Source organism: Bubalus bubalis, chromosome 21, assembly GCF_019923935.1.
Source record: "Bubalus bubalis isolate 160015118507 breed Murrah chromosome 21, NDDB_SH_1, whole genome shotgun sequence".
Lineage (NCBI taxonomy): Eukaryota > Metazoa > Chordata > Mammalia > Artiodactyla > Bovidae > Bubalus > Bubalus bubalis.
This window is the reverse complement of record NC_059177.1, coordinates 44,373,281-44,400,700: the sequence shown is the minus strand read 5'-3', so window position 1 is coordinate 44,400,700 and position 27,420 is coordinate 44,373,281. Positions and strand designations below refer to the sequence as shown.

The window sequence follows — 27,420 nt, the reverse complement described above, 5'->3', positions numbered from 1 at the left end:
CTTACTACCTGTCAGGCATTAGTCTAACCACTTTATAAGCTTAGTTTTATTTAACCTTCAGAGCAATCCTCTAAAACACTATAAGAGGAAGGAAAACTCAGAGAGGTCAAGTGAGTCACTGAGTCTCCCATAGCTATAAGGTCAGGCTCTCACTGGGTCGTCTACCTTCCAAGCTCCTGACCAACTGCTAGATAATGAAGACACCCACCTTCTGACACATTCTCTACAGCTCTGAAATGCTCATCCTAGCCTTCGAATAAGCAACTGCCTCTCAGAAGGTGCTGCCCACATAGCTGCAGGATATAAATTTGTACCAACCTCTTCCAAGTGGGCTGTAGTTGGGTGTTCCAATTTTAATTGCCAACAGCAGTGCCAAAGTAGTTCTGGCCATTCAACCTACTTTGTCTGAGATAAGGCAGCTTACAGTCTGTCAAAGCAAATGCTGCAAAACACTTAAAGACTGAGGGTAGGGAGAGAGAGTCTCAGTTGGGAACAAAAGTCAAAGTATACATTTCTTCCCAGCTTCTGTTAAAACATAAAATGACAAACAAACCTCAGCTTCTAGACAGTGGAAACTTTTTCCAGGTTATCAACAACTGTGACATGTTTTTGAGTGTCTCTGGTCTTCCATGTCTGGATTCATAGTTTTGAGGAAGTGCATAATTAAAAGTAGCCCTATTCAGGCCTTCTCTGGTAGTCCAGTGGTTAAGAAACTGCTTTCCAATGCATGGGACATGAGTTCAATCCCTGGTTGGGGAACTAAGATGCCACATGCCAAATGCCACTGGGTAACTAAACCCCTTGCCACAACTAGAAAGAAGCCCCCAGGGCCTCAAGGAAGATCCCCAAGCGCTGGAAAAAGGTTCCCATGCAATGCAACAAAATCCCATGTGAAGATCCATGCCTGCCATGAAGAAGTTCCCAGCAGAGGTAACAAAAATCTCGTATGAAGATTCATGTGCTACAGCAAAGCTCCCAGGTGCTGCAACTAAGACTGTTGCAGCCAAATAAATAAATAAAATATTGAAATAAAATTTAAAAATTAAAGTAGCCCTATTCACAGCACCTTCACCTCAAGGGACTGAAGCATGTAGATGCCAGAAGAAAACCAGAGAAGACAATGAGATTTCTGGCTCATCGCTGCCTTCAAGACTTATCTTTTGATGTGTACTCACCTGTACAATTACAGGTAAGTAATTGTACTACAGGGGGTTCATTAGAGAAAGCAGAAAATAGGATGGCAGACCCTTTCATAGTGGCCGTCCACAGAGGAAGATCTGAAGATAAATAAACCTTTATTCTATTGCTGGATTTCATTATGGTTTGAGGCTGTTCCCTGCTGCAGAACTTGTCCATTGTGGCATTTACAAGCCTCTGGAACTTGACGTTAATGATTGCTGTTTGTGCATTTTAGCTCTCCATCTATCTAATGTGTCATTATCCTTACAACCTTTTAAGGAACAGAATGCTGCTTTTATCCCCATTGACAAATAAGAAAACGGAGGCACAGTGCTTACTTAGCTTTACATGGCTGGGAGTAGAATTAGGACCTCTGATCTCTCCAATAAATTCATAGCCAACCATGTTTATACAAGCTTGGACTGACTTGAAGCTCCTGTCTTGAACACTCTTTGAAAGTAGGTGGGATATGAGCCTAAATAAAAATGCATATGAAAGCTTCACCTCACTTTACCAGTCAGGGAAGGGGAAGATTTAACAAGGGAGGACTGGGTGTTGCACTTGGAGGACTCATTATTCATTGACCACTTGTGCACCCAGCTTTGGGCCAAGTGCATTACATACATATATGTCCTCATTTAGGACTCACCACAGGGCTTCCCAGGTGGCTCAGTGGTAAAGAATCCATCTGCTAATGCAGGAGACGTGGGTTCATTTCCTGGGTTGGGAAGATCCCCAGGAGAAGAAAATGGCAGCCCACTACAGTATTCTTGCCTGGAGACTTCTATGGACAGAGGTGCCTGGCAGGCTGCAGTCCATGGGGTCACAAAGAGTCAGACATGACTCAGCAACTGAGCATGAGCACTCACCACAATCCTTAGAGGTGGGACTTAGTAGTCCCCACTTGCAAGATGAGGGACCATATCCCACAAAGTGACTCTGCCCACAGGTGGTCATTCCTAACAGCAAAGACATTACTGCTCCCCAAAACACCATATTGCCACCTGATGGCAATTGGTGGATTGAGGAAAGGAAAGGCACTTGATTAAAGTAATTCAGTGGTTTGAACCTTAAAAGTACATCATTTTAAGATTTTGCATGCTAAAAAGGAAAATTGGGCACATGTTTTTAAGGAGCATTCAAATTATTTCTACATTTCCCATTGCTACTCATAGCACAGTGGTGGGATTAAGCATTCTGGCTGATTTTAAAACAGGAGAACTTTTCTAAGCCTCAGTTTCCTCATCAGTAAAATAGAGATAATATACCACTTCCCAGTGTTGTGAGAATTGAATTATATATAAAGCATTTAGTACAACTCTTGTTAAGTAGTGGGTACTCAATGAAACACAGCTGCTATCTTATCATAGTAATATAATGATATTGGTAATAGTAAATAAGAGGGAAGTAACTGTAATAAGCAAAATATTCTCATTTCAGATTGTAACTTTTTATTTTCTTTTTTGTTAATAAGTATTTCTCATTGATGGGTGTTTCATTGGTGTTTTCCCCTAGAAGCTTAGATTTGTGACTTTGGTGGGGAGGGTTCAGGAGTCATACAATGATGACTGCTTCTGCTAGGAAAACAGAAAGTCAGGACAGCATGAACAGCAGGGTAGAAAGACATGATTTATTAGCTCTTTTCTTCTTGCAAAACGAGTGATGCAGGTGCACCAAATAAGGACCAGGCAGGAGATACCAGGTTTTCTTCATTTAAGAAAATGATGTTGGAGCACAGCATACAGAGTGGTGAGGGGGATGGACTTTCTTGTTTAATGAGGAACAACGGTAGGCAGTGCTGGGGGCACCTCTAGTGTCTGAGCACCCTCACTACTCAGGAAGAAACAGCAGCAGCTCCAGCTGACTGGCCCCCAAGGCTGTTGGAACTGTCCCAAAGCTAGGACTGACTGCTATCCTTCAAGAAAACAGAAAAACTCTGCTTGCCTACATCCAGGTACATTACTGTTCTGTTAACTTGTCTGTGGATATATGTCTTATACAGGTTTAAGATCGCATTTTCACATTATCTTCCTGACCTCAGGGGAGTTTTTGCCCTCTCTGAGCCATGGTCTTATCTATAAATTGGTTATAGTAAGAGTAAGCCATTAGTTTTAGTAATAGTAAATTCCTTGTGAAGTGGACACAAACTACAAATAAGAAGTCAGTCCTTATGTGATATAGTTCAATTCTTAGCATGTTAGCTTTGATGGTAAATTGAAATCCACATGGAAGCATAGAAATAAAAATACAAGTAAGTATTCTGCTGCTGCTGCTGCTGCTAAGTCACTTCAGTTGTGTCCGACTCTGTGCGACCCCATAGACGGCAGCCCACCAGGCTCCTCCATCCCTGGGATTCTCCAGGCAAGAATACTGGAGTGGGTTGCCATTTCCTTCTCCAATGCATGCATGCATGCTAAGTCTCTACAGTTGCTGCTAAGTCACTTCAGTCGTGTCCGACTCTGTGTGACCCCATAGATGGCAGCCTGCTAGGCTGCCCCATCCCTGGGATTCTCCAGGCAAGAACACTGGAGTGGGTTGCCATCTCCTTCTCCAATGCGTGAAAGTGAAAAGTGAAAGGGAAGTCACTCAGTCATGTCTGACTCTTAGCGACCCCATGGATTGCAGCCTACCAGACTCCTCCGTCCATGGGATTTTCCAGGCAGGAGTACTGGAGTGGGGTGCCATTGCCTTCTCCGAAGTCTCTGCAGTTGTGTCCAACTGTGTGAGACCCCATGGACAGCAGCCCACCAGGCTCCTCTGTCCACAGGCTTCTCCAGACAAGAATAGTGTGTTGCCATGGCCTTCTCCAAAGTATTATGAGAGATTACCTAATAATATGAACCATGTGTTAAATAATATATGTGAGAACTTGAGTTGCCCCTGTATAGGTGTTTATAAAGATGGATAAGGAATATAGAGTATATGTTGGAAACTAGGATGGAGGAGCCTGGTGGGCTGCAGTCCATGGGGTTGCTAAGAGTCAGACATGACTGAGCGACTTCATTTTGACTTTTCACTTTCATGCATTGGAGAAGGAGATGGCAGCCCACTCCAGTGTTCTTGCCTGGAGAATCCCAGGGACAGGGGAGCCTGGTGGGCTGCCATCTATGGGGTCGCAGAGAGTCAGACACGACTGAAGCGACTTAGCAGCAGCAGCAGCAGCAGGACAAATTATTGCTTAGGCTCAAGTTACTGAGAAGAATCAGCCACTGAAAATAGCAGTAGTTGAATCTGTTTTTGTTTGTGAAACAGTCACTCTGGAATCTTCCAAAGTGGCAATCAAGCAGGAACATTGTTTTTCACTGTGTGGAAATCAGTGAAGACCACCCAAATGAGAATAAGCAGAAGCTGTTAATTCAGAGTTTAATACAGCAGGGAATCAGTCATTATCACCTGAATTTGGCAGTTTCTAATGCAAGCATTAGAGAAGCAAGCTTTATGATGTTTGAAAAAAAAAAAGGGGGGCCTCAGGTGTGCCCTAATTGGAGCTAATTCTGAATATTAAAGCTGTGATTGTTAAAAAAAAAAAAAGTTGTGTTCAGAAATAACACAACTTTGAAAACACCAAGGAAAGGTTCTGACAACAAACTAATTGACACAGTGTCACACAACACAGTAACTTAAACCAAAAAGTTCTTTGGGGCCTGGATCAGCTATAAAATTCTTTCTCAGTAGATAATTATCGATAGTGATTGGTTTTAGGGGGAGGCTGCTTTGGGGGTTTTGTTTTTACCAGTTTATACACTGCTTCTTAGAGTAGCATTTCCCCCAAGAGTCAAAATGCATTCCATCAAATGCTAGCCCCATGCTCCTGGAAGAGGAACTGGATACCATAAATCTCAAAGAATCCCAATGATTGTGAGCAAATGAAGTTTTGCACTTTATAAACTTGTCTGTATTTAATTGGGTATTCGCCAGTTATTGCTCCATGAAATCCTTTTGTACTTTAACACTTGTTTAAATCCCGTGAAACTCATGTTCCAAAGAAGGGACCATGGTTCTCAAATTTTCATGTTCATAAGAATCACCTGGGGAGCCTGATAAAACAGATTTCTCAGCCTTCCCCTGGAATTTCTGATCCAGTAGGTCTGGGTTTTGCATTACTGTGAGTTTTTAGAAACTCATACTACTGACCCAGGGACCGTACTCTGAGAATCATCACTCTGAGATATGTAGAATTACTCAGCTCTACCACTTTTTTTTTTTTTTACTACCAAGCTATCAAAATCCATAGCATGTTAGATCTGAGATGGAATTTGCTTTCATTTATTCAACCAGTATTTATTGGGCACCAACTATTTGTGAGGCACTGGACTAGGCAGTTGGGATAAGTGAAGAAACACTAACATGCTATCTATCTTCTCAGAGCTCAGGGTATAGTGGTAAAAAACTAAAACCAATAAACATGATTGCAAATTGTGGTAAGAACCACAGAGGAAAAGGCGAGCATGGATGGGGAGGGATTAGCAGGGCGAGCTTAGTTTATGTTGGTCTGATAGGTTAAATGTGAAACTCCTTGCAGCTCTTCCCAATAAGATCAGGCTTTCCTACTCCTTGAATCTGGACTGCCCTTGTAAACCCACTTTGACCAACAGAATGTGGCAGAAGTGGTGTTATGCATATTCTAGAACCAAGGCATCAGTAGGCCTTCAGCTTCCATTGTCACCTTCTTGGAACCCATCCTATAAAGAAATTGGGATAAAAGACTCTGTGGAGAGAGACCCACTATCCCAGCTGAGCCCAGCCACAAGTCCACCTGCCAGCTGACTACCAACACAGGAGTGAGCTCAGGTGAGACAAGCAGAGCAACCATTCGGCTCATCCACAGAATCATGAGAAATGATAAATACCTGTTTTTTGGTTTTTTTTAATTTAGTTGTGGCATGTGGCATCTACTTCCCTGACCAGGGATCAAAGTTGGGCCCCATGCACTAGAAACACAAAGGCTTAGCCACTGGTCCACCAGGGAAGTCCCAACACTTGTTTGAAGCCTCTAAGCTTAAAAGTGCTTTGACATGAAGCAGTAGGGAACCATGCAAGGGCTCTGGGAGAAAGGTCATTTAGACTGAAGACTGAGGAGAACTTGGGAAGGAGAAGAGCAGAGAGCATTCCCAGCTGAGAATGGTGGAGTCCTGGCTCAGAGTGGGCCGCTCTCAGCTTTCCCAAGAACTGAAGGGAGAGCCCCACAGGAGTGGGTGGTCGGAGGGGTGGTGGCTCCTGTGGTGAGCTGTCCACACACTTTCACCTCTTCAAGACTGAAGCACTCAGTTCCCTGGCTTCTTGCTGGCAATGACGACTGACTGCATTCAGCTGATCCCTCTCTGGGAATTGACTTGGCTGCGGAGAGAGCTGCCTGGCCTAAGGTCATGACCCTCCTGGACCATCCTGCACCCCGTGACAAGTCTAAACGTGTATGTGGGGGCAGGATAGATGCTATAAAGACTGGCCCCTTGCCACAGCCGTTCCAGACAACACCAAAATTTCCGGGGGGATCAGTGAGATGTTTGTTGTGACTGCGTCACAGTTCCTTTGCTGCACCTGACCATTGCTGCTTCTCTCGCTCGCCGTCTGTATGGATGCCACGTACCCCCCAACAAACTTCCTACATGCCAGCTCCATCCCAGAGTTGCCTCCCTGGGGAACCCAGAGCATAGGTGGAAGGCCATCTGGGGGAACTACTTCAGTAACACAAGAGAAAGAAGAAGCTAGTGTACATTAATCATAGTGGCTTTGGGAATGGAGATAAGCAGACAGATTTGAGATGAAGAGGTAGAACTTGGAAAATATGTGGTTATTTGAGAAATGGGGAAACTGAAAGCAAAATAGGATTACTAATAGTGCCACAATGAGCCTTACTAAAGCCCAAGGCAAAAGGAAAAGTCAGTAATACTAATCTTGGCTTTAAAATCTTGGTATTTTGTTCATTGTGGGTTTTTTGCACTAATTTTGCTTTTTTTAAATGTTATTTTTCTTTGGTAAATTTTTTGACACCTTCTTAATTCTTGCACTAAAGACGTATACCTTAATCACCTCACTCTCATCTTAGTCCTGGGAAATGATTATTGGTTAAAGACAGTAAGTGTTGCAATAATTTGTTATTCAGCAATAACTAGTGTGCCAGCTGTCAGGCCTTTGAGCATTTACTTAATCTCTCAAGGCCTCAGTTTCTTAACCTATGAAATAGTGATACTATCATATTTCACATGGTTATTTTGAAAGTTAAATATTTCAGGCAAATATATTGAAACACATAGTGTTTTGATGTGTCCACACTTACCATCAATAGAATCTTAAGAGTTAGATTCTGATTTTAAGATACTAGAGAAATATTGATCACATTTTTCAGAATACTGATGAGAATTTCCTGTTCTATTTCTGAAACGAGTTTTCTTATTTTCTCTAATTTTCAATATCCTTTCCTGGAAACTCCCACGGACATTGGAGCCTTGGAGGGTTATAGTCCATGGAGTCACAAAGTGTCGAACACAACGGACTGAGCTATGAGCTCGCACACGTGTGATCTTCTCTGCATATATACTTTTTTTTTTTTAGTAATCTGTATGAACCTAAGTCTAGAAATGTAAAGAGGGATAATGTCCAGTTGCTTCAAAGCAACTGGTAATGTTTGCTGTTCCAAATGGAGAAAAGGCACTGTGGGGTACTGTCTGGATTACCATTAACACTTACTGAGGGAATGTTAGGGCGCTGGGGCAAACCCATCACACACATTTTGTCATTTAATCTTCCGGGCCACCTACAAAGCAAGCATTTCCCAATTCCCCATTTCACAGGTAAGGAAACTGAGGAAAGGAAGCCCTTTGCCCTGTAGTACAGCTAAAAGGCATTTACTTCACACCAGTGCTTCAAGGGCTCTACAGCATATGGATAATTTATAAGTGAAAGTGTTTCTCTCCGTTCCAGCTGTGCCTTTGATGGGGCAAATCACCTTTCCATTGCCCACAGCAAAAATCACATCTGGGTGTGTTCACCCCAAGTACTCAGAGTGTTTCATCCCTTAAGAGTTAGCCCTTTCAAAGATATTCATAATCTGAAGCATAGGCTGGTGCTGAGTCAGCAGGTTGAGTCTTCTGGTATCCCAGCTTCTGCGTGAATAACAGCATGTGCTGAATAAGAGCTTTGGACTTGTTTTAATTCCCTCCCTGTGGCTTTCACTTTAAGAATTGGCTTACTGTGCTGCTGTGGCCTGATATGCTGGTACAACACGCCAGCCTTCTTGGGTTGCAGAACTCCAATTTTTTCCATACCTTCTGTTCTCTTTTGCCCTTGAACTTCAGATATCGACTTTTTGCTTTAATGCACTGTTACGTTGAGAAATTCAAGGTCAAAGAAAAACATTTCACAGGGCCTAACTCTGTAGGAATTAGAATCAAGTAGGAAATGGAAGCAGAGAAGGCAATGGCAACCCACTACAGTACTCTTGCCTGGAAAATCCCATGGATGGAGGAGCCTGGTAGGCTGCAGTCCATGGGGTCGCTAAGAGTCGGACACGACTGAGTGACTTGACTTTCACTTTTCACTTTCCTGCATTGGAGAAGGAAATGGCAACCCACTCCAGTGTTCTTGCCTGGAGAATCCCAGGGATGGCAGAGCCTGGTGGCCTGCCGTCTATGGGGTCACACAAAGTCGGACACAACTGAAGCAACTTAGCAGCAGCAGCAGGGAATGGAAGAGATTTTGTGAGGCCCATATTTGTTCCCATGAGTCCGGATTACCTGGACATCACTGATTAACTCTGTGCACAGCTTGAGCTTATCTTGAGGAGACTCATACTGAGAAACATCCAGGGTTTTTACTTAAAAAAAAAATTAAAAAAAAAACAAACTGATGTTTAACATCCAGAAGGCATAGTATATTTTTTTACCCTTTATATTTACTGAATTAGGAAGCCTTCTGGGGGAGGAGATCAGTGTATTGGTGTAAGTAATTAAGCCCATATTAGGTTGCTAAGCACCTGTCATTAATCTTGTGTTCCAAAGTTTCAAGAAGTTTAAAATCAGATCCAATTGAAAATGCCCCTCTAAAGAAGATATAAATATCCTAATCCAGGAAAACAAACCCTTGACCTTCTGGTTTATAGAAGTCCTTTAAAGTATTAGATTCTTATGTACTATACAGTCTGCACAAAAGGGGGAAAAGGAATTAGGTATTTATGCATATTTAGGATCAATTTAGCTTCAGCAGTTCATTCCACATTGTCAAGAGTGTATATCAAGCACTCTTCCCAAAAGGTCTGTGCCAGCTGGAGAATTCTCTGACCTAATATTCACAGAATCTTATACTTGCATGTTCTTTTTAAGGTCATCTCATCAAACACTTTCCTAGTGCAGAACTTCCTCCCTGACATTCCTGACAGATGGTTTGCAGATGCAGGCACGACTCAAGCACCATCTCCCCTATCAAGCTTCCCCTGAACTTGCTCAGAATTTACTGATACCCCACTGAGTCTCTATAACACTTTATACATCACAAATGCTATGATTATGGTGATCATAAAAATAGTTGCAACTTACAGGGCACTTACTATACATAAGGCACTAATATGTACCTAATATGATAAAAATAATACTGCCTGATAGGCAGCATCAGATAAGAAATGGGATAAATCTGCTCTCCAGTAACTTGTCCAAGATCACAAAGTTAGCAAATAGCAGAGACACATGAGGTATGAGGGATCTCGAGCCTATTTCCCACTTCCCTCTCCATGTTTCCCCTTGCAGACAGCAGTTAACATGTCATATTGGAATTATTCTGTACTCCTATGATTCCTCTTCATTGATACCAAATTTCTTGAAGAATGACGTGATGTTCAGAGATCAGATCAGATCAGTTGCTCAGTCGTGTCCGACTCTCTGCAACCCCATGAATCGCAGCACGCCAGGCCTCCCTGTCCATCACCAACTCCCGGAGTTACTTCCCTTCTAATCTCCAGTCCCTACCACTGTTCACTGCACAAAGTAGGGTCTCAGTAATAATTACTGAGTAGGCTACGTCCCTGTGTCTCTGTTTTCCCAAAGCCTCAAATCCTGAATCTCGATAAATTCCCCTTCTCTGTCTAGAATTACACTGATGAGAACTAATAATCAGGAAGCAAAGTATATCCTGGGCTTCCCTAGAGGCTCAGACAGTAAAGAATCTGCCTGCAATGTGGGAAACCCAGGTTTGATCCCCTGGGGAAAGAAATGGCAATCCACTCCAGTCTTCTTGCCTAGAGAATTGCATGGACAGAGGAGCCTGGTGGGCTACAGTCCATGGGGTCGCAAAGAGCAGGACATGACTGAGCAACTAACACACTTTCAAAGTATATCAAATTGAGGCAAGTTAAAATTCTTCAATCAAGTGATGTTGATGAGAACTCAGACTTGAAAGAGGTTCTATATGTAGAAAGGTATGACTGTGTAAACACATATTTAGAACCAGTTTGCTTTTTATAAGATTGTTGGTAGAAACAGAATGCATTGTCAGTAAAAGTGGATAAATACAAGACCTCAGCCCAGCCAAGGAAGAGGTATAATGAAAACAGAGTCTATATATTTTTTATGATCTTGAGTCTGCAGGAGCAGGAAGGCACTGATGTGGAGCTTGGGAGCAATCCAAGCAGAGGATGTATGGAAAATATTTGGGGTTAGTAATAAAAGGGGAAAGAGATATGTCCAATAAGAACTTTGGGGCATGTCTTAAGTATCCTTGGCATCAACACCTCTGCATGAAGATCCCTTCATGTGATTGCAAAGCAACCAGAGCTCTCTTTCCTGTGTTGCTAACTATTGAGACAACCTGGTGCCTTGATTCTTCTCCACTCTATTGGCTCTCAAAGGTGTTGAATCCACTCAAGGTAGGTGGCAAGAGGATTAAACATTCAGCCCAAATGGAAGCTATTCCTCTTTCACTGTGGAAAGTTTTTCCTCTGCTCTACTCTATATTTCTCTCTTTTTCTAGCTCTTTACTTGTTCTAGCACCCAGTACTTCAGTGCCTTCCTCATTTGTCCATACCTTATTTTTTTTAAGCTTTTTTTGTTTGGTTGTCCTGGGTCTTTGTTGTTCCATGGGCTTTCTCTAGTTGCAGTGCACGGGCTTCTCACTGCAGTGGCTTCTGATGCAGAGCACAGGCTCCAGGGCAAGTGGGCTCAATGGTTGTACCACGTGGGCTCTAGAGTGTGGGCTCAGTCGTGGTGACAGGCATAGCTGCCCCCCAGCATGTTGAATCTTCCAGAGTAGGGATAGAACCCGTGTGCGTTGCATTGCCAGGCAGACTCTCAACTACTGGACCACCAGAAAAGTCCCTTGTCCTACTTTATTTATCTTTCATAGCCTTCCTCTGCTGTGAATCCTTTACTGACTACAGCAGCTCACACTGACCTGATTATGGACTGAATTATGCCCCCACCCTGCAAATTAGTATGTTGAAGACCCTAACCTCTGGTGCAACTGTATATGGAGATTGGACTTTTACAGAGATATTTAAGGTTAAATGAGATGTTTAAGGTTAGATGTTTAAGGTTAAATTAAGTCATAAGGATGTGGTCCTAATCCAGTAGAACAGGTCTCCTTTTAAGAAGAGGAAGCGATACCAGGAGTGCAGGGCACAGGGGAAAGACCATGTAAAAACACGGAGAGAAGGGGGCTGTCACCCGGCCAAGAGAGATGTTAGGAGGATCGTATCCTGCCAACACCCTAATCTTGGACTTCCAGGCTCCAAAACTGAGAAAATTAATTTCTGTTGTTTAAGCTACCTAGTCATAATATTTTGTTATGGCTACCCGAGTCGATGACAACACACACAGAGTTTTTTGGCCTTCTACCTGGCCTGCCTCTATGGCAGCTTATATCACCTGTTCTTAGTCATTATGTCAGATTTAAGTCTATTCTGTTTAACGCTCCCTTATTCCTAAATTACTTCATTAATATGTGTCTTATTTCCCAAAGTACAGCATTAACTTACGGAGGGGGAAATGAGGTTGTACACGCCTCCTTTATTCTAAAATGCCTGAGCACTCAATCAAAATTGCTTAAATAAATGATAAAACTACTCCTGCTGGTTACCAGTTTTGTAACCTTGGATAAATCACTCCTCAGCTTTCACATCTGTAAAAAGGGAATAAATTCTACCTCCTAAATAAAGTTAACCTGAGATTGTAGTAAAGACAAAATGAGACGAAACTGTTTGGCATATCATAAGTGTTCCATGAAAAGAACTATTATTGTTATTTTGTTCTAAAGCCACATGTGACAAAAGGAAAATTATCTCATCCAGGAGGCACAGAATCACTACAGATTTAATAAAAGAAATACATGTCTCCCGCCTTTCACTTTTTCTTGTTTTGAGATGAACCAGACCAATTTTTACTGGTTGGAAGAGATAAATAATGGAACCCAGGTTCCCACTTTCCCCAGTGGCACTCCAGAATGGAATGCTTTTTGCCTCAGTAATGTTTTCCAGCCCTATTAGTTATGTTTCAATTTAAACAGCAATTTGATGCAGCTAAAGCATCAGCTATAATATACTCTATTTACTGAGCACATTAAACATAAGAATGAATAAAATTTCAAATGGACTTACTAAAACTTGAAGACCCTGGTTTTTTGCTTTAACTTTTTAAAAATTCTAGTATTCCAAACACAATTCTGAACAGATTGCATAGAAAGAAAACTTAACTGTACTAACATCTTATTAGAAAACTTCTGATTACCCACATGCAGATGGGGATGTAATCTGTTAGGGGATTTCAGTCTTTGTGATGATTCATTTCCCCCACCCCATTGAAACAAGTCAGAGGAATTATCCTGCAATTGTACAATTTGCAAACATTGATGAATCTGGCATGTTAGCTGATTTTTATGAAGACTCTGTTGTGATAATCATCCATTAATTTAGAATCTTCTCAAATGATTCTTTCTATGGTTGGCTCAGAAGTCTTTCCAATGCCAAAGACTTCCCATTCCCCAAAACCTCACTGACCCTTCCAAAGTCAAAAGTTTAATCTGTACTAAGTGAACGTGGCATAGGAAGTTTAAAATTGAGTCTTATAAAATAGCACAGACTCAAGCCATGTTTTCTTAGATCCTTGGATTTGATAGAGCTATGTCTGAAACCTCACAGCCAAGAACCTTGGTGAGTAGCTTATACATCCTTAGCTGTCTGTTACCATAACTCTTGCTAAATGGACATGTGAACTGATCTGTTGAGCTGCCAAGGGACTTTGGTGATTTGATTTTGGTGGGAAATTTCTAGGGCAACATCCATTTCACTTTTTAAAAGCCTTCTCAAAAAGTCCCTTGCTGGAAACCAAAAATGAAAAAAAGAAACTAAAAAGAATCAAATGTTCTAGTGACATTAAATATAAAACTGAAAAAAATAGAAAATTAAAGAGGATACAAACAGAGGGAATAGTAAAACATTCTACCTCAATATTTTGGTTTATAGAGTTCCTTTTCATCTTTTCTTTTTCAAAGTATAAATGGTACATACTCATTGTATGTGTGAATAATAATACAAATGTGTATCAAACAGCAAATAAAAATATCCTCACCTTTCCCCCTGTCATCTCAGTCTCTAAGTAAAACTAACTATTAATATTTCAGTGTATGCGTTTTTAGATTCTTCTACCTACACAAAGGCAAATTCTTTATCTTAATGGATACCATGCATACCATCTCCTACCCTATGTCTTTTAATCCAACAACATGTTATGGGTATTTTTTCTTGCCTATTAAATATAGGTATAAATCAATCTTCCTATTAATTCTGCATGTTAATTGCTGAACCATAATTTAACCTTATTTCCTGTCAATAGTATTTATGTTAGTACTACTTTTCACTACATCAAACAATGGCATAATATCTGTATGATTGCTATACAAAGATACTCCATACTTACTAATACTTCTCTAGGTTAAATTCCTAATGTGAAATTACTAAACCAAAAGCAATACTCACTGATGTTTTGATAGGTTCTGCCAAGGTATTCTTTAAAGGATTGCAAAGTTTGAACTCAAGAAGAGTGTATACTGTTTTCCATGCTCACTTCCTCAATCCTTCAACAACTTTGAGCACTGTAGACAGTTTTCAGTTTTTACAAAGTTCTTATTTCCACATTTGTGTTTGCAAACTCTTATAAAGAAAACAGTAAAATGAAGGGCCTGGCCATTGGTTTTAAACTATGTGACAAAAAACTTTAAAGCTTGGGTTCTTTAAGTTAATTAAAGCAATAAAATCTTCACAGAGGAAAAAAGCTTGTATTCTCTTCCTAGGCTGTATCCTCTCCCAATTATTTGAGAACTAGGCAGGAATTCCTATTTTCTATGTTAACTGAAGCTTCCACCCTGAGTTCCTGGACTGCCAATCTCACTAGAATTCCTGATGACAAAGTGGCATTTCTTTGACAAGGAGCATATTGAAATACTATCACTTGCCTACCCTTTCCTGACATACTAGAGTTGATTCATGCTGGAGTGACATAGAGGATGAAATAATTTAGTGTATTCCCATACTCCAACCATTTCTTAGCCACAGAGCTTGTCAGTGGAAGCTCCAAGAGGCTATTTAGATTCCCCCAGTGTGACTCTGAGTTGGACTATAAAGAAAGCTGAGCACCAAAGAATTGATGCTTTTGAACTGTGGTGTTGGAGAAGACTCTTGAGAGTCCCTTGGACTGCAAGGAGATCCAACCAGGCGATCCTAAAGGAAATCAGTCCTGACTATTCATTGGAAGGACTGATGTTGAAGCTGAAACTCCAATACTTTGGCCACCTGGTGTGAAGAACTGACTCATTGGAAAAGACCCTGATGCTGGGAAAGATTGAAGGCGGGAGGAGAAGGGAATGACAGAGGATGAGATGGATGGCATCATCAACTCAATGGACATGAGTTTGAGCAAGCTCTGGGAGTTGGTGATGGACAGGGAAGCTTGACATGCTGCAGTCCATGGGGTTGCAAAGAGTCAGACACAACTGAGCAACTGAACTGAACTGAGTGTCCCTCCAATGAGCTACCTGAAAAAGGGAAAGTGTTAGTCACTCAGCCATGTCGACCCTTTGCAACCCCAAGGACTGTAGCCCACCAGGCTCCTCTGTCCACCGAGTTCTCCAGACAAGAATACCAGAGTGGGTTGCTATGTCCTTCCTAGCCTGTGTATTTCAGCATCTGGACAGCTCTCTGGGCACCACCTCTAGAGGGAGATCTTGGTAAGCATCTTGTTGAGCCCTCTAGTGGTAGCTTTGGTTGTTGCATAACTGGTTCGTTGGGTTTTTTTCTTTTTCTTTTTTTTAATTTAATTTATTTTAATTGGAGGCTAATTACTTTACAGTATTGTGGTTTTTGCCATACATCGACATGAATCAGTCACGGGCGTACATGTGTCCCCTCATCCTGAATCCCCCTCCCACCTCCCTCTCCACCCCATCCCTCTGGTTTGTCCCAGAGTACCAGTTTTGAGTGCCCTGCTTCATGCATTGAACTTGCACTGGTCATCTGTTTTACATATGGTAATATACATGTTTCAGTGCTTTTCTCTCAGGTCTTCCCCTCTCGCCTTCTCCCACGTAGTCCAAAAGTCTGTTCTTTACATCTGTGTCTCTTTTGTTGTCTTGCATATGGGGTCATCATTACCGTCTTTCTAAATTTCATATATATTTTTTGATATACTATATTGGTATTTCTCTTTCTGACTTACTTCACTCCGTATAATAGGCTCCAGCTTCAACCACCTTGTATTGAATCCACCATATATTATATCAATGTGTTGAATCCACCATGTATTGAAGTATAGTTGATTAGTGATGTTGTGTTAGTTTCTGGTGTACAGCAAAGTGATTCAGTTATACATATACATGTATTTATTATTTTTCCTAATTCTTTTCCCATTTAGATTATTACAGAATACTGAGCAGAGTTCCCTGCTCAATAGGAGCAACAAAGTAGGAGCTTGTTGGTTACCTATTTTAAATACAGCAGTGTCTACATGTCCATCCCAAATTCCCAGTCTATTCCTCCCCCACACCCCTCCCCTCCCCCCGTAACCATAAGTTTATTCTGTAAGTCTGAGTATGTTTCTGTTTTGTAAATAAGTTCATTTGCATTGTTTTTTATATTCCACATTTAAGTGATATCATGTGGTATTTGTCTTTCTCTTTCTGACTTAGTACCGGGTCCAGCCACATTGCTGCAAATGGCATTATTTCATTCTTTTTAATGACTGAGTAATATTCTATTGTGTGTATGCACCATATCTTCTTTATTCATTCCTCTGTCGATGAACATTTAAATTGCTTCTAAGACTTGGCTATTGTAACAACACTGCAGTGAACACTGGAGTACAAGAATCCTTTCAAACCATGTTTTCCTCTAGATATGTCCCCAGGAATGGGGTTGCTGGATCATATGGTAGCTCAAATTTTAGTTTCTTAAGGAAACTCCATACTATTCATAGTGGCTGTACCAATTTACATTTCCACCAAATGTGTAAGAGGATTCCCTTTTTTCCATACACTCTCCAGTATTTGCTATTTGTAGACTTTTTGATGATGACCATTCTGACCTGTGTGAGGTGGTACCTCACTGTAGTTTTTATTTGCATTTCTCTAATAATTAGCAATGTTGAGCATCTTGCAGATATTGAAAAATCCTTGCATGCCTGGGGTAAATCGCAATTGATCATGGTGTATCTATTGTTGGATTCAGTTCGCTATTATTTTGTTGAAGATTTTTGCATCTAAGTTTATCAGTGATATTGGCCTGTAATTTCCTTTTTGTGCAGTATGTCTGATTTGTCTGATTTTGGTGTCAGGGTGATGTTGGCCTCATAAAATGACCTTGGGAGTGTTTCTTCCTCTATAATTTTTTGAAAGAGTTTCAGAGGGATAGGTGTTAACTCTTTTCTAAATATTTGATAGAATTCATCTGTGAAGCCATCTGCTCCTGGACTTATTCCAACAAATATTCCCAAGAACTACCACTGCCGGTGTCCTTGTCCCTGCAATGAGCCACAGCCGCCCCCTGCCTCCACAGGAGACCCTCTGATATGAGCAGGTAAGTCTGATCCAATCTCTTCCGAGGTGACTGCTTTTTTCCCCTGGGTCTGATGGGCACAAGACCTTGTCTACACCCCTCAAGAGTGGAGTTTCTGGTTCCCCCAGACCTGTGGAATTCCTGTGATCAAATCCCACTGGCCTTCAAAGCCAGATTCTCTGGGGGCTCCTCCACTCGTTACCAGACCCTTAGGCTCTGGGGAGCCTGATGTGGGGCTCAGAATTTTCATTCCTATTGGAGAATTTCTGTGGTAAAAGTATTTTCCAGTTTGTGGGCAGCCCACCTGGCATGTATGGTATTTGATTTTATTGCAGTTGTGCCCCTCGTACTATCTTGTGGCTTCTTTGGATCTGGGGGTATCTCTTGTGGTAGGTTCCGGTGTTTTGTTTCTGATGGTGCCATTGTTGATGGTTGTTCAGCAGTTAGTTGTGATTTTGGTGTTTCCGTAAGAAAAGATGAGTTCATGTCTTTCTATTGTGCCATCTTGTCCCTGCACAACTGTTTCTTAATTACTCTGGTAATAATAAAAGACCCAAACATCTTAAGATTATAACAAATAAATTTGCAAGTTTTCATTACACTCTCCTCCTCACAGGTAAGCACTAATAATAAATAACACACACACACATATACACAATTACTTACCAAACTCTAGCTTTTTGAACAGATTCATTGTACAGCCATTTGCTTTTATTTTCAGCTAATAGAATTTCCAGGATTTTTTATCTGAGCACACGTCTCTTCTCATATTCCTGGAAGACAGAAGTGGTTGAAAGTGTGTGTCCTAAGGAAGAATTAATCATGGATCCTAACTCTGCCATTGCCTTATTGTCTGACCTTGGCCAAATCACTTAATATCTGTGTGCATTAGTTCACTCATCTGTAATAAAAGTTTGTATCTCAGAGGAGTTTTAGAGGAAAAAATGATAAAATATAGGTAAGCATTCAATAACTCTTAACTGCTTTTAGTATTATTACTATTAATTACTCATTAACTGCTAACAGAATTACAGAGTGTGGCTATATCATGAATTATGTAATGGCTCCCTTATTGATGAACATTCCCCTTGTTTTGTAGTTTTCCTGTATTGCAAATAATGCTGTAATGAACACTCTAGTATATATGTCTCCATGCCTGTGTGTAAGCAATTCTTTAAGATCTGTTTCCAGTAGGAGAGTGAAAACTTTTCAGTTAACATCCAGAGTTTCCTAGAGTACATATAATTGGTTGGTTTGCACCGTGATATTGACAGATGAAGAAACCATCTCCCCTAGATTGATACAAGTCAGTATAGGCCTAAGTGCTAGGAAGAAAAAACAAACCAGTGAGATCACATAGAAGGGAGACTGCGGGAATGACAGGTGGGGCATCCTACTTTAGTTGGGTAATTAACAAGGACTTCTCTATGGGGATGAAATTAGCAAAGGGAATTAGCTAATTAGCCTAAATGAAATAAATGACTAACAGCAAATGATTTACAAATATGTGTGACCAAAAAACAGTCCTGACTTTCTGGTTCTTTTCTTACATCTTCCAGTGAAAGCAAACCCTGTATCGACCCTTTTACAACCTTTCCACTTACCCACACATGGTCTTTATCTTGGGACTTTTCCCCCATCTGTCTTACCTTACCTTGAACATAACCATTCTACAGGCGAGGCTTAATTCCTTATGCTGCACAGTTGCCCAGCTTCTCACCGGAATAGTGTCCTCGGTTAGGCATTCCATGGGTACTTGAAGGTTAACGACTGGGATGTGACTGCAGTTCCAACTGAATAATCCTTGAGGTTGCTATGCAACATGTCACTTGGCTACTTGTGCTCACTCTATTCAGTGACATGGGAACATGAAAGGGGAGGCATGTATATTCTACAGGTGTCGATTTTCAGGGAAAAAATGAGTCCTTCACTAGGACCTTGGGCTTCAATCAAAAGAAAGCTATTTTATGCTGGAGAGGTTTCTTAGATGTGGGAGTTCATGCTTTTAGATACAGACGTGTAAGCATTCAGGTGTTTATTGAGCCTATTTCGCTGTAATATGTTTTGTTCTGGGTTTCAGTTGTACCAGTTAAAATGCTTTTGGCTGCAAGTAAGGGAAAACAAACTTCAAGGGGCTTGAAAATAAAGAAACTGTGTGTGTGCCATGTGCTAAGTTTCTTCAGTCGTGTCCAACTCTCTTCAACCCGTTTGACTGTAGCCTACCAGGATCCTCTGTCCATGGGGACTCTCCAAGCAAGAATAAGGGAATCTACCCGACCTAGGGATCGAACCCTTGTCTCTTATATCTCCTACATTGGCAAGTGGGTTCTTTACCATTAGCACTACCTGGGAAGTCCAAAGAAGCTGTCTAATCTTATTCAATAAATCTGGAGGTGGTTGACCCCAAGATGATTTATTTGGGGGTTAAAAGGCATTATCAAGCATCCAAGATCTATGCTTATGCTTTTCTGTCCTCAGCAAAGCAAGAATAGCTTGGGCCACTTTTCTTTCTTTTTTTTTTTTTTTAAAGATGTATTTATTTGATTGTGCTGGGTCTTCATTGCTGCTTGTGGGCTTTCTCCAGTTGCGGCAGCAGGGACTGCTCTTCATGTGGTGCACAGGCTTCTCATTGCGGTGGCTTCTTTTGTTGTGAAGCCTGGGCTCTAGAGTGCAGGCTCAGTAGTTGTGGCACACTACATAGTAAGCGTAGTTGCTCCACGACATGTGGGATCTTCCTGAACCAGGAATCGAACCCATGTCCTCTGCATTGGCAGGCAGATTTTTTTTTTAATACATATATTTTATTGAAGTATAGTTGACACAATGTTTCAGGTGCACAGCAAGATGATTCAGTTATACATATATACATATATTATTTTTGAAATTATTTTCCATCATAGGTTATTACAAGATATTGATTCTAGTTGCTGCTGCTAAGTCGCTTCAGTCGTGTCCGACTCTGTGCGACCCCATAGACGGCAGCCCACCAGGCTCCCCCGTCCCTGGGATTCTCCAGGCAAGAACACTGGAGTGGGTTGCCATTTCCTTCTCCAATGCATGAAAGTGACAAGTGAAAGTGAAGGCGCTCAGTCGTGTCAGACTCTTAGCGACCCCATGGACTACAGGCTACCAGGCTCCTTCATCCATGGGATTTTCCAGGCAAAAGTACTGGAGTGGGTTGCCATTGCCTTCTCCTTGGTGGTGCTGAATTCTCTTAACTTTTGCTTGTCTGGAAAGCTTTTGATTTCTCTGTCAAATCTGAAGGAAAGTCTTGCTGGATAGAGTATCCTTGGTTGTAGTTGCCTCCCTTTCATCACTTTAAATATATCATGCCATTCCCTTCTGGCTTGTAGAATTTCTTTTGAAAAATCAGCTTATAGCCTGATGGGAATTCCCTTATATATTATTTGTCATTTCTCCCTTCTTGCTTTTTATATTTTATCTTTGTCTTTAATTTTTGTCAGTTTGATTACTGTGTGTTTTGGTGTGTTCCTCCCTGGGTTTATCCTGCTTTCTTGACTTGGTTGACTATTTCCTTTCCCATGTTTGGGAAGTTTTCAGCTATTATCTCTTCAAATATTTTCTCAAGACCTGTCTCTCTCCTCCTCCTGGGTCCTGTATAATCCGAATGTTGGTGTATTTAAGGTTGTCCCAGAGGTCTCTTAGGCTGTCTTCATTTGTTGTCATTCTTTTTTCTATGTTCTGTGGCAGTGGTTTCCACCATTCTGTCCTCCAGGTCATTTATCCATTCTTTTGCCTCAGTTTTTCTGCTATTGGGCACTCTGCAGCGCTGGAGTGGCTTTGAGGAGATCCCCAACATCCAGCAAGATGGTAAGCACTGGAGCAGCAGCTGCGCAGTGCTGGAGTGACTTTGAGGAGATATCTCATGTCCAAGGGCAAAGGAGAAGCTTCAAGAGATGGGCATACCAGGCCACCTGACCTGCCTCCTGATAAATCTGTATGCAGGTCAAGAATCAACAGTTAGAATTGGACACAGAACAACAGACTGGTTCTAAATCGGGAAAGGAGTATGTCAAGGCTGTGTATTGTCACCTTGCTTATTTAACTTATATGCAGAGTACATCATGAGAAATTCTAGGCTGGATGATGCACAAGCTGGAATCAAGACTGCTGGGAGAAATATCAATAACCTCAGATATGCAGATAACACCACCCTTACGGCAGAAAGCAAAGAAGAACTAAAGAGCCTCTTGATGAAAGTGAAAGAGGAGAGTGAAAAAGTTGGCTTAAAACTCAACAATCAGAAAACTAAGATCATGGCATCTGGTCCCATCACTTCATGGAAAATAGATGTGGAAACAGTGAGAGACTTTATTTTTGGAGGCTCCAAAATCACTGCAGATGGTGACTTCAGCCATGAAATTAAAAGACACTTGCTCCTTGGAAGAAAAGCTATGACCAACCTAGAGAGCTTATTCAAAAGCAGAGACATTACTTTAGCAACAAAAGCCCGTCTAGTCAAGGCTATGGTTTTTCCAGTAGGCATGTATGGATGTGAGATTTGGACTATTAAGAAATCTGAGTGCTTAAGAATTGATGCTTTTGAACTGTGTTGTTGGAGAAGACTCTTAAGACTCCCTTGGACAGCAAGGAGATCAAACCAGTCAATCCTAATGGAAATCAGTCCTGAATATTCATTGGAAAGACTGATGCTGAAGCTGGAACTCCAATACTTTGGCCACCTGATGTGAAGAAGTGACTCTTTGGAAAAGACCCTGATGCTCAGAAAAATTAAAGGCGGGAGGAGAAGGGGATGACAGAGAATGGAATGGTTGGATGGCATCACCAACTCAATGGATATGAGTTTGAGTAAACTCTGGGAGTTGGTGGACAGGGAGGCCTGGCATGTTGTAGCCCATGGAGTTGCAAATAGTCGGACATGACTGAGCAACTGAACTGATTCTGCTGTTGATTCCTTCTAGTGTACTATTCATCTCTGTTTGTTTATTCTTTAGTTCTTCTATGTCTTTGGTAAGCATTTCTGCATCTTTTCAATCTTTGCCTCCATTATTTTCCCAAGATCCTGAATCATGTTCACTATCATATTCTGGAAGGTTGCCTATCTCCACTTCATTTAGTTGTTTTTCTGGGGTTTTATCTTGTCCCTTCTTCTGGGACTTAACTTTTTGCTTTTTCATTGTGATTAACTTTCTGTAATATGGTTTTGTTTTAGCCACATGCTTCTTCTTGTTTCTTCTGTCTGCCCTCTGATGGCTGAGGCTACAAGGCTTGTGTAAGCTTCTTCTTCTTTTTTTTTTTTAATTTATTTATTTTTTAATTGAAGGATAAGTGCTTTACAGAATTTGGTTGTTTTCTGTCAAACATCAGCCTGAGTCAGCCATAGGTGTACATATGTCCCCTCCCTCTTGAACCTTCATCCCATCCCCCTCCTCATCCCACCCCTCTAAATTGAACAAAGCCCCTGGTTGAGTTCCCTGAGACATACAGCAAATTCCCACTGGCTATCTATCTTACATATGGTAATGTAAGTTTCCATGTTACTCTCTCCATGTCTCACCCTCTCCTCCCCTCTCCCTGTGTCCATAAGTCTGTTCTCCATGTCTGTTTCTCCGTTGCTGCCCTGCAAGTAAATTCTTTGGTACCATCTTTCTAGATTCCATATATATGCATTAGTGTATGATATATATCTTTCTCTTTCTGACTTATTCTCTCTATAATAGGCTCTAAGTTCATCCACCTCATTAGAACTGACTTGAATGTGTTCCTTTTTATGGCAGAGTAATATTCCATTGTGTATATGTACCACAACTTCTTTATCCATTTATCTGTTGATGGACATCTAGATTGCTTCCCTGTTCTAGCTATTGTAAATAGTGCTGCAATGAACACTGGGGTACCTGTGTCTTTTTCAAGTTTGGTTTCCTCAGGGTATATGCCTAAGAGTGAGATTGCTGGGCCATATGGTGGTTTTATTCCTAGTTTTTTAAGGAATCTCTGTACCATTTTCCATAATGGCTGTGTCAGTTTATATCCCATCAGCAGTGCAAAAGAGTTCCTTTTTCTTCACACTCTCTCCAGAATTTACTGTTTGTAGTCTTTGTGATGGAGAAGGCAATGGCACCCCACTCCAGTACTCTTGTCTGGAAAATCCCATGGATGATGGCTGTTCTGACCAGTGTGAGGTGATATCTCATTGCAGTTTGAATTTGCATTTCTCTAATAATGAGTGATGATGAGCATCTTTTCATGTATTTGTTAGCCATCTGTATGTCTTCTTTGGAGAAATGTCTGTTTAGATCATTTTCCCACTGTTTGATTGGGTTGTTTGTTTTTCTAGTATTGAGTTGTATGAGCTGCTTGTATATTTTTGGAGATTGATCTTTTGTCAGTTGTTTCACTTGCTATTGTTTTCTCCCATTCTGAGGGTTGTGTGAGCTTCTTGATGGGAGAGACTGGTGATGGGAAAAATTGTGTCTTGCTCTGGTGGGCAGGGCCTTACTCCGTAAAGCTTTAATCCATTCATCTGTTGATGCATGGGGTTGCACTCCCTCCATGAAAGCTGTTTGGCCTGAGGCAACCTAGCCCTGGGGTCTGTGGGCTCTATGGCAGGGTTAATGGTGACCTCCAAGAGGGTTTATGCTGAGGGAAACCTTCCAGTGCCCCCATCCCTGTGGTGAGCCCCTGCAGACTCATGCCTCCACAGTAGACCCTCCAACACTGGCAGGTAGTTTTGATTCAGTCTCCTTTGCGGTCACTGCTCCTCTCCTCTGGGTATTGGTGTGTGCAAAATTTTGTTTTTGTGCCTTCCAAGACTGGAGTCTCTGTTTCCCTCAGTCCTCTGAAGGCATATAATCAAATCCCAGTGGCCCTCAAGGCTAGATTCCCTGGGGATTCCCAGTCCCTTTGTCGGATCCCTAGGCTGGGAAGCCTGACATGGGGTTCAGAACCTTCACAACAATGGACGAACTTCTTTGCTATTATTGTTTTCCAGTTTGTGGGTCACCCACCTGGTGGGTATGGGATTTGATTTTATCATGATTGCGCCCCTCCTACTGTCTCACTGCTGCTGCTGCTGCTTTGTCATTTTACGTGGGGCGTCTTTTTTGGTGGGTTCCAGCAGCCTCCTGTTGATGGTTGTTCAACAGCTAGTTACAGTTTTGGTGCTCTCGTAGCGAGAGATGAGCACACGTCTTTCTACTCTGCCTTCTTGAACCAGAAGCCTGGCAGGCAGATTCTTAACCACTAGACCACCAGGGAGCACACACACAGCTTTTTTGTGGGAGCATCAGAGCTGTCCCCACATTCACCCGATTCTGAAACCCATCCACTAAACTACCAGATTTCACACCTCCAAAGGAGGACACAGCTAGAGGCCAAAGTCATTAGGAAACATTATAAAAAGTAATGGGACTTGAGTCTGACCTTGAAGGGCAAACAAGTTGAATAGACCAAAACTAGCAGCTAAGACGCATCTTCAGATGTGGGAAAGGATGCACACAGGCCCAGAGGTGAGAATTAGCCTATTTCAAGAAGTCAGTGGAGCAGGAAGATTGATCTACTTGAATGATACAAGAAGTGAGAAATGAAAGTGAGGGCAGATTGTGACTGGCCTTGAAATCAGGTGGAGCTGGAGGAGATGAAGGAAGAATTTGATTATGTCATGATAGGAAAATGGGAGGCAGTTTGGGCATGGACATAATATCAAAATTCATAGTTTGGACAGTGGTTCTCAACCAGGATGACTTTTCCCTGCAGGGGATATGTGGCAATGTCCCCTGATACACTTTTTTTTTCACAACTGGAGAAGGTGCTACTGGCATCTGATAGGTAGAGGACAAGGATGATGTTAAACATCATACAATGGAAAGGACAGCCCCCTGCAACAAAGAATTATCCACCCCAAATGTCTGTAATGCTGAAGCTGAGAAACTGTAGTTTAGGAAGTAATCTGGCAGTAGTTGTCAAGATGGAACAGAGGGAAGAGGATGGACACAGAGCCCAGAGAAGATGGTCGTTCAGGGAGATAGCATTAAGACCAGGGTAGGAGGTGGCAGGGGATGAATAGGAAATGGAATACTGTTCAGGTAGTCCAAAAAAAAAGAAAAAGATGCAGTCTGTAATCACTCTTACAAGCAGTCTTCTGCAAAATGTGAGAAAACTAAGCTTAAGACTTTTTTTTTCTTTTTAATCGTCTATGGGCACCTTATTTTATGATAAAAGATTGTAAATGATGCACATCTTCCAAAAAATTGCCACCTTGGAGGTAGGGCACAGAGCTTTAAGTATAGCAGTAACATTTTCATTCTTTTTTTAAAACACACTCTGAAACAAATTTGGCAAAATGTTAACATCTGTTAAATTTGGATGGTGGGTGCAGGAATGTCTGTTATATTATTTTCTGTGCCTTATGTATACTTGAAATTTTTCATGATTAACGAAAAACAGGGTAGGAGAAGAAAGAAAAAGCCTTGGAATGGTTGTGATAGCCTTCATTTGAATTTTTACTGGTATTTAAAAATTTCATTTTTCAGTTACAGAAGCTACATGTGAGTATGTCCTCATTGTAAAAACTGTCCAACAATACAAGAAATATAATAAAGATTAGACATTTCCCTTGTATTGTTTCCAGCCTTTTTCTCAACTACAGTGAATGTTAGTGTGTGTTCCTCTAGATCTTTATGCATTTGTAGAAAGGAAGGGAGGGAAGGACAAAGGGGTTAAGGAAGCGAGACTTGTGGTATCTATATATAGCTCTCTAAATCTATCTTTTCCATCTGTCTTATGTGCAACCACTCCACTCATGTAATGTGCTTTTCTTATTAACACATCTTAGAGGGCTGCTTTTCCATGTCAGTTCTGTCTGTCTGTCTAACCTCTTCATAATACTCCATAGTATGGAAGTACCATAATTTGTTTACTAAGATTGCTGTCTATTTAAGTTGATTCCAATGTTTTGTCATTTTAAACAACACTGAAACATATAACTTTGTGTTCCTTTGTAAGAATTTCTGTAGGGGAGATTCCTAGAAATAGAATTTCTGGGTTAGAGTGTGCACATACTTCTAATTTTGATACAAAGCAGGATTACGTCCCTAAAGCAGAGTATGAGCTATCCATTTCCTAAACTGTCAGTGATGTTGTTTACAGTCTTTAAAAGTTTTGCTGTATTTATCAAAACTACATCTAGGAATCTGCTCTTGAGACGTACTCACACACAAGTGAAATGACAAATATACAGGGCAATGTTCACGGGAAAATACAGGGGAAAAAATCGTTCCACTACTGGGGAAATGTTTAAATAGACTGTGGTTGTCATTGTCCAGTCATTAAGTAATGTCTGACTCTTTGCAGCCCCATGAACTGTAGCTTGCCAGGCTTCCCTGTCCTTTACTATCTCCCTAAGTTTACTCAAACTCATGTCCATTGAGTCATTGATGCCATCCAGCCACCTCATCCTGTATCATCCCCTTCTCCTCCTGCCCTCTATCTTTCCCAGCATCAGGGTGTTTTCCAGTAAGTTGGCTACTTGCATCATGTGGCCAAAGTATTGGAGCTTTCAGCCTCAAACCTTCCAAAGAATATTCAGGGTTGATTTCCTTTAGGATTGATTGGTCTGATCTCCTTGCTGTCCAAGGGACTCTCAAGAGACTGTGGTATGTTTGCATGATGAAATTCTATACACTGTAAAACAGATAATGAGGAAGCTCTCTGGGTACTCATAGAGGAAGCTCTTGAAGGAACAGAGTAAGGTAAAGAGCAGTTTATTCAGGGCCTGATTGTTGTTCATAAGGTGGCAATAGTAAATGTACATATTTTCCTATATATATATTAGTTATCTCTGTAAAACTACTCAAGATACTGATAACATTGGTTGTTTTGGAGGAAAAAGACAAATAGAGATCTAGGAGAAACAGGCAGAAAGGGAAACTTTGCTGTGCATTTTTATACCCTTTTTCATTTTTAATTTTGAACTCTTTAAATGGACTGCCTACTCATATAATTTATATAATTTGAAATGAAGTTTTGAAAGTTACCAAATGATAGGTGAAAAGTGCTCTTGTTGCTCCTTGTAGTGCAGTTTGGCTGGTCATATCGAACTTATTTTTGTCCTTATTAACCACCCATATTTATTTTCCTGTGACTCTCTTGCTTATGTCTCTTTCACATTTTGCTGTTGACTTTTTCCCCCAACTGTTTCGTAGTTCTTAATATATGAAGGACTTTATTTTTACAGT

The 27,420-nt window shown here is 41.2% G+C and overlaps 1 protein-coding gene across 2 annotated transcripts in view; it reads left to right on the top strand.

The window, feature by feature from the left end:
• Nucleotides 1–2,927: 2,927 nt before the first annotated feature.
• The window catches only part of CCDC66 (coiled-coil domain containing 66), a 132,110-nt gene continuing 107,617 nt past the window's right edge, over nucleotides 2,928–27,420 (top strand). For both annotated transcript variants that reach the window (XM_044933829.1, XM_044933828.1), the window contains exons 1-2: nucleotides 2,928–3,133; nucleotides 17,089–17,224. Coding sequence is in view for 1 of the 2 variants with exons in the window: in XM_044933828.1 (XP_044789763.1) it covers nucleotides 17,217–17,224 (8 nt within the window). In the remaining variant the exon portion in view is untranslated. The remainder of the gene's footprint in view (nucleotides 3,134–17,088; nucleotides 17,225–27,420) is intronic.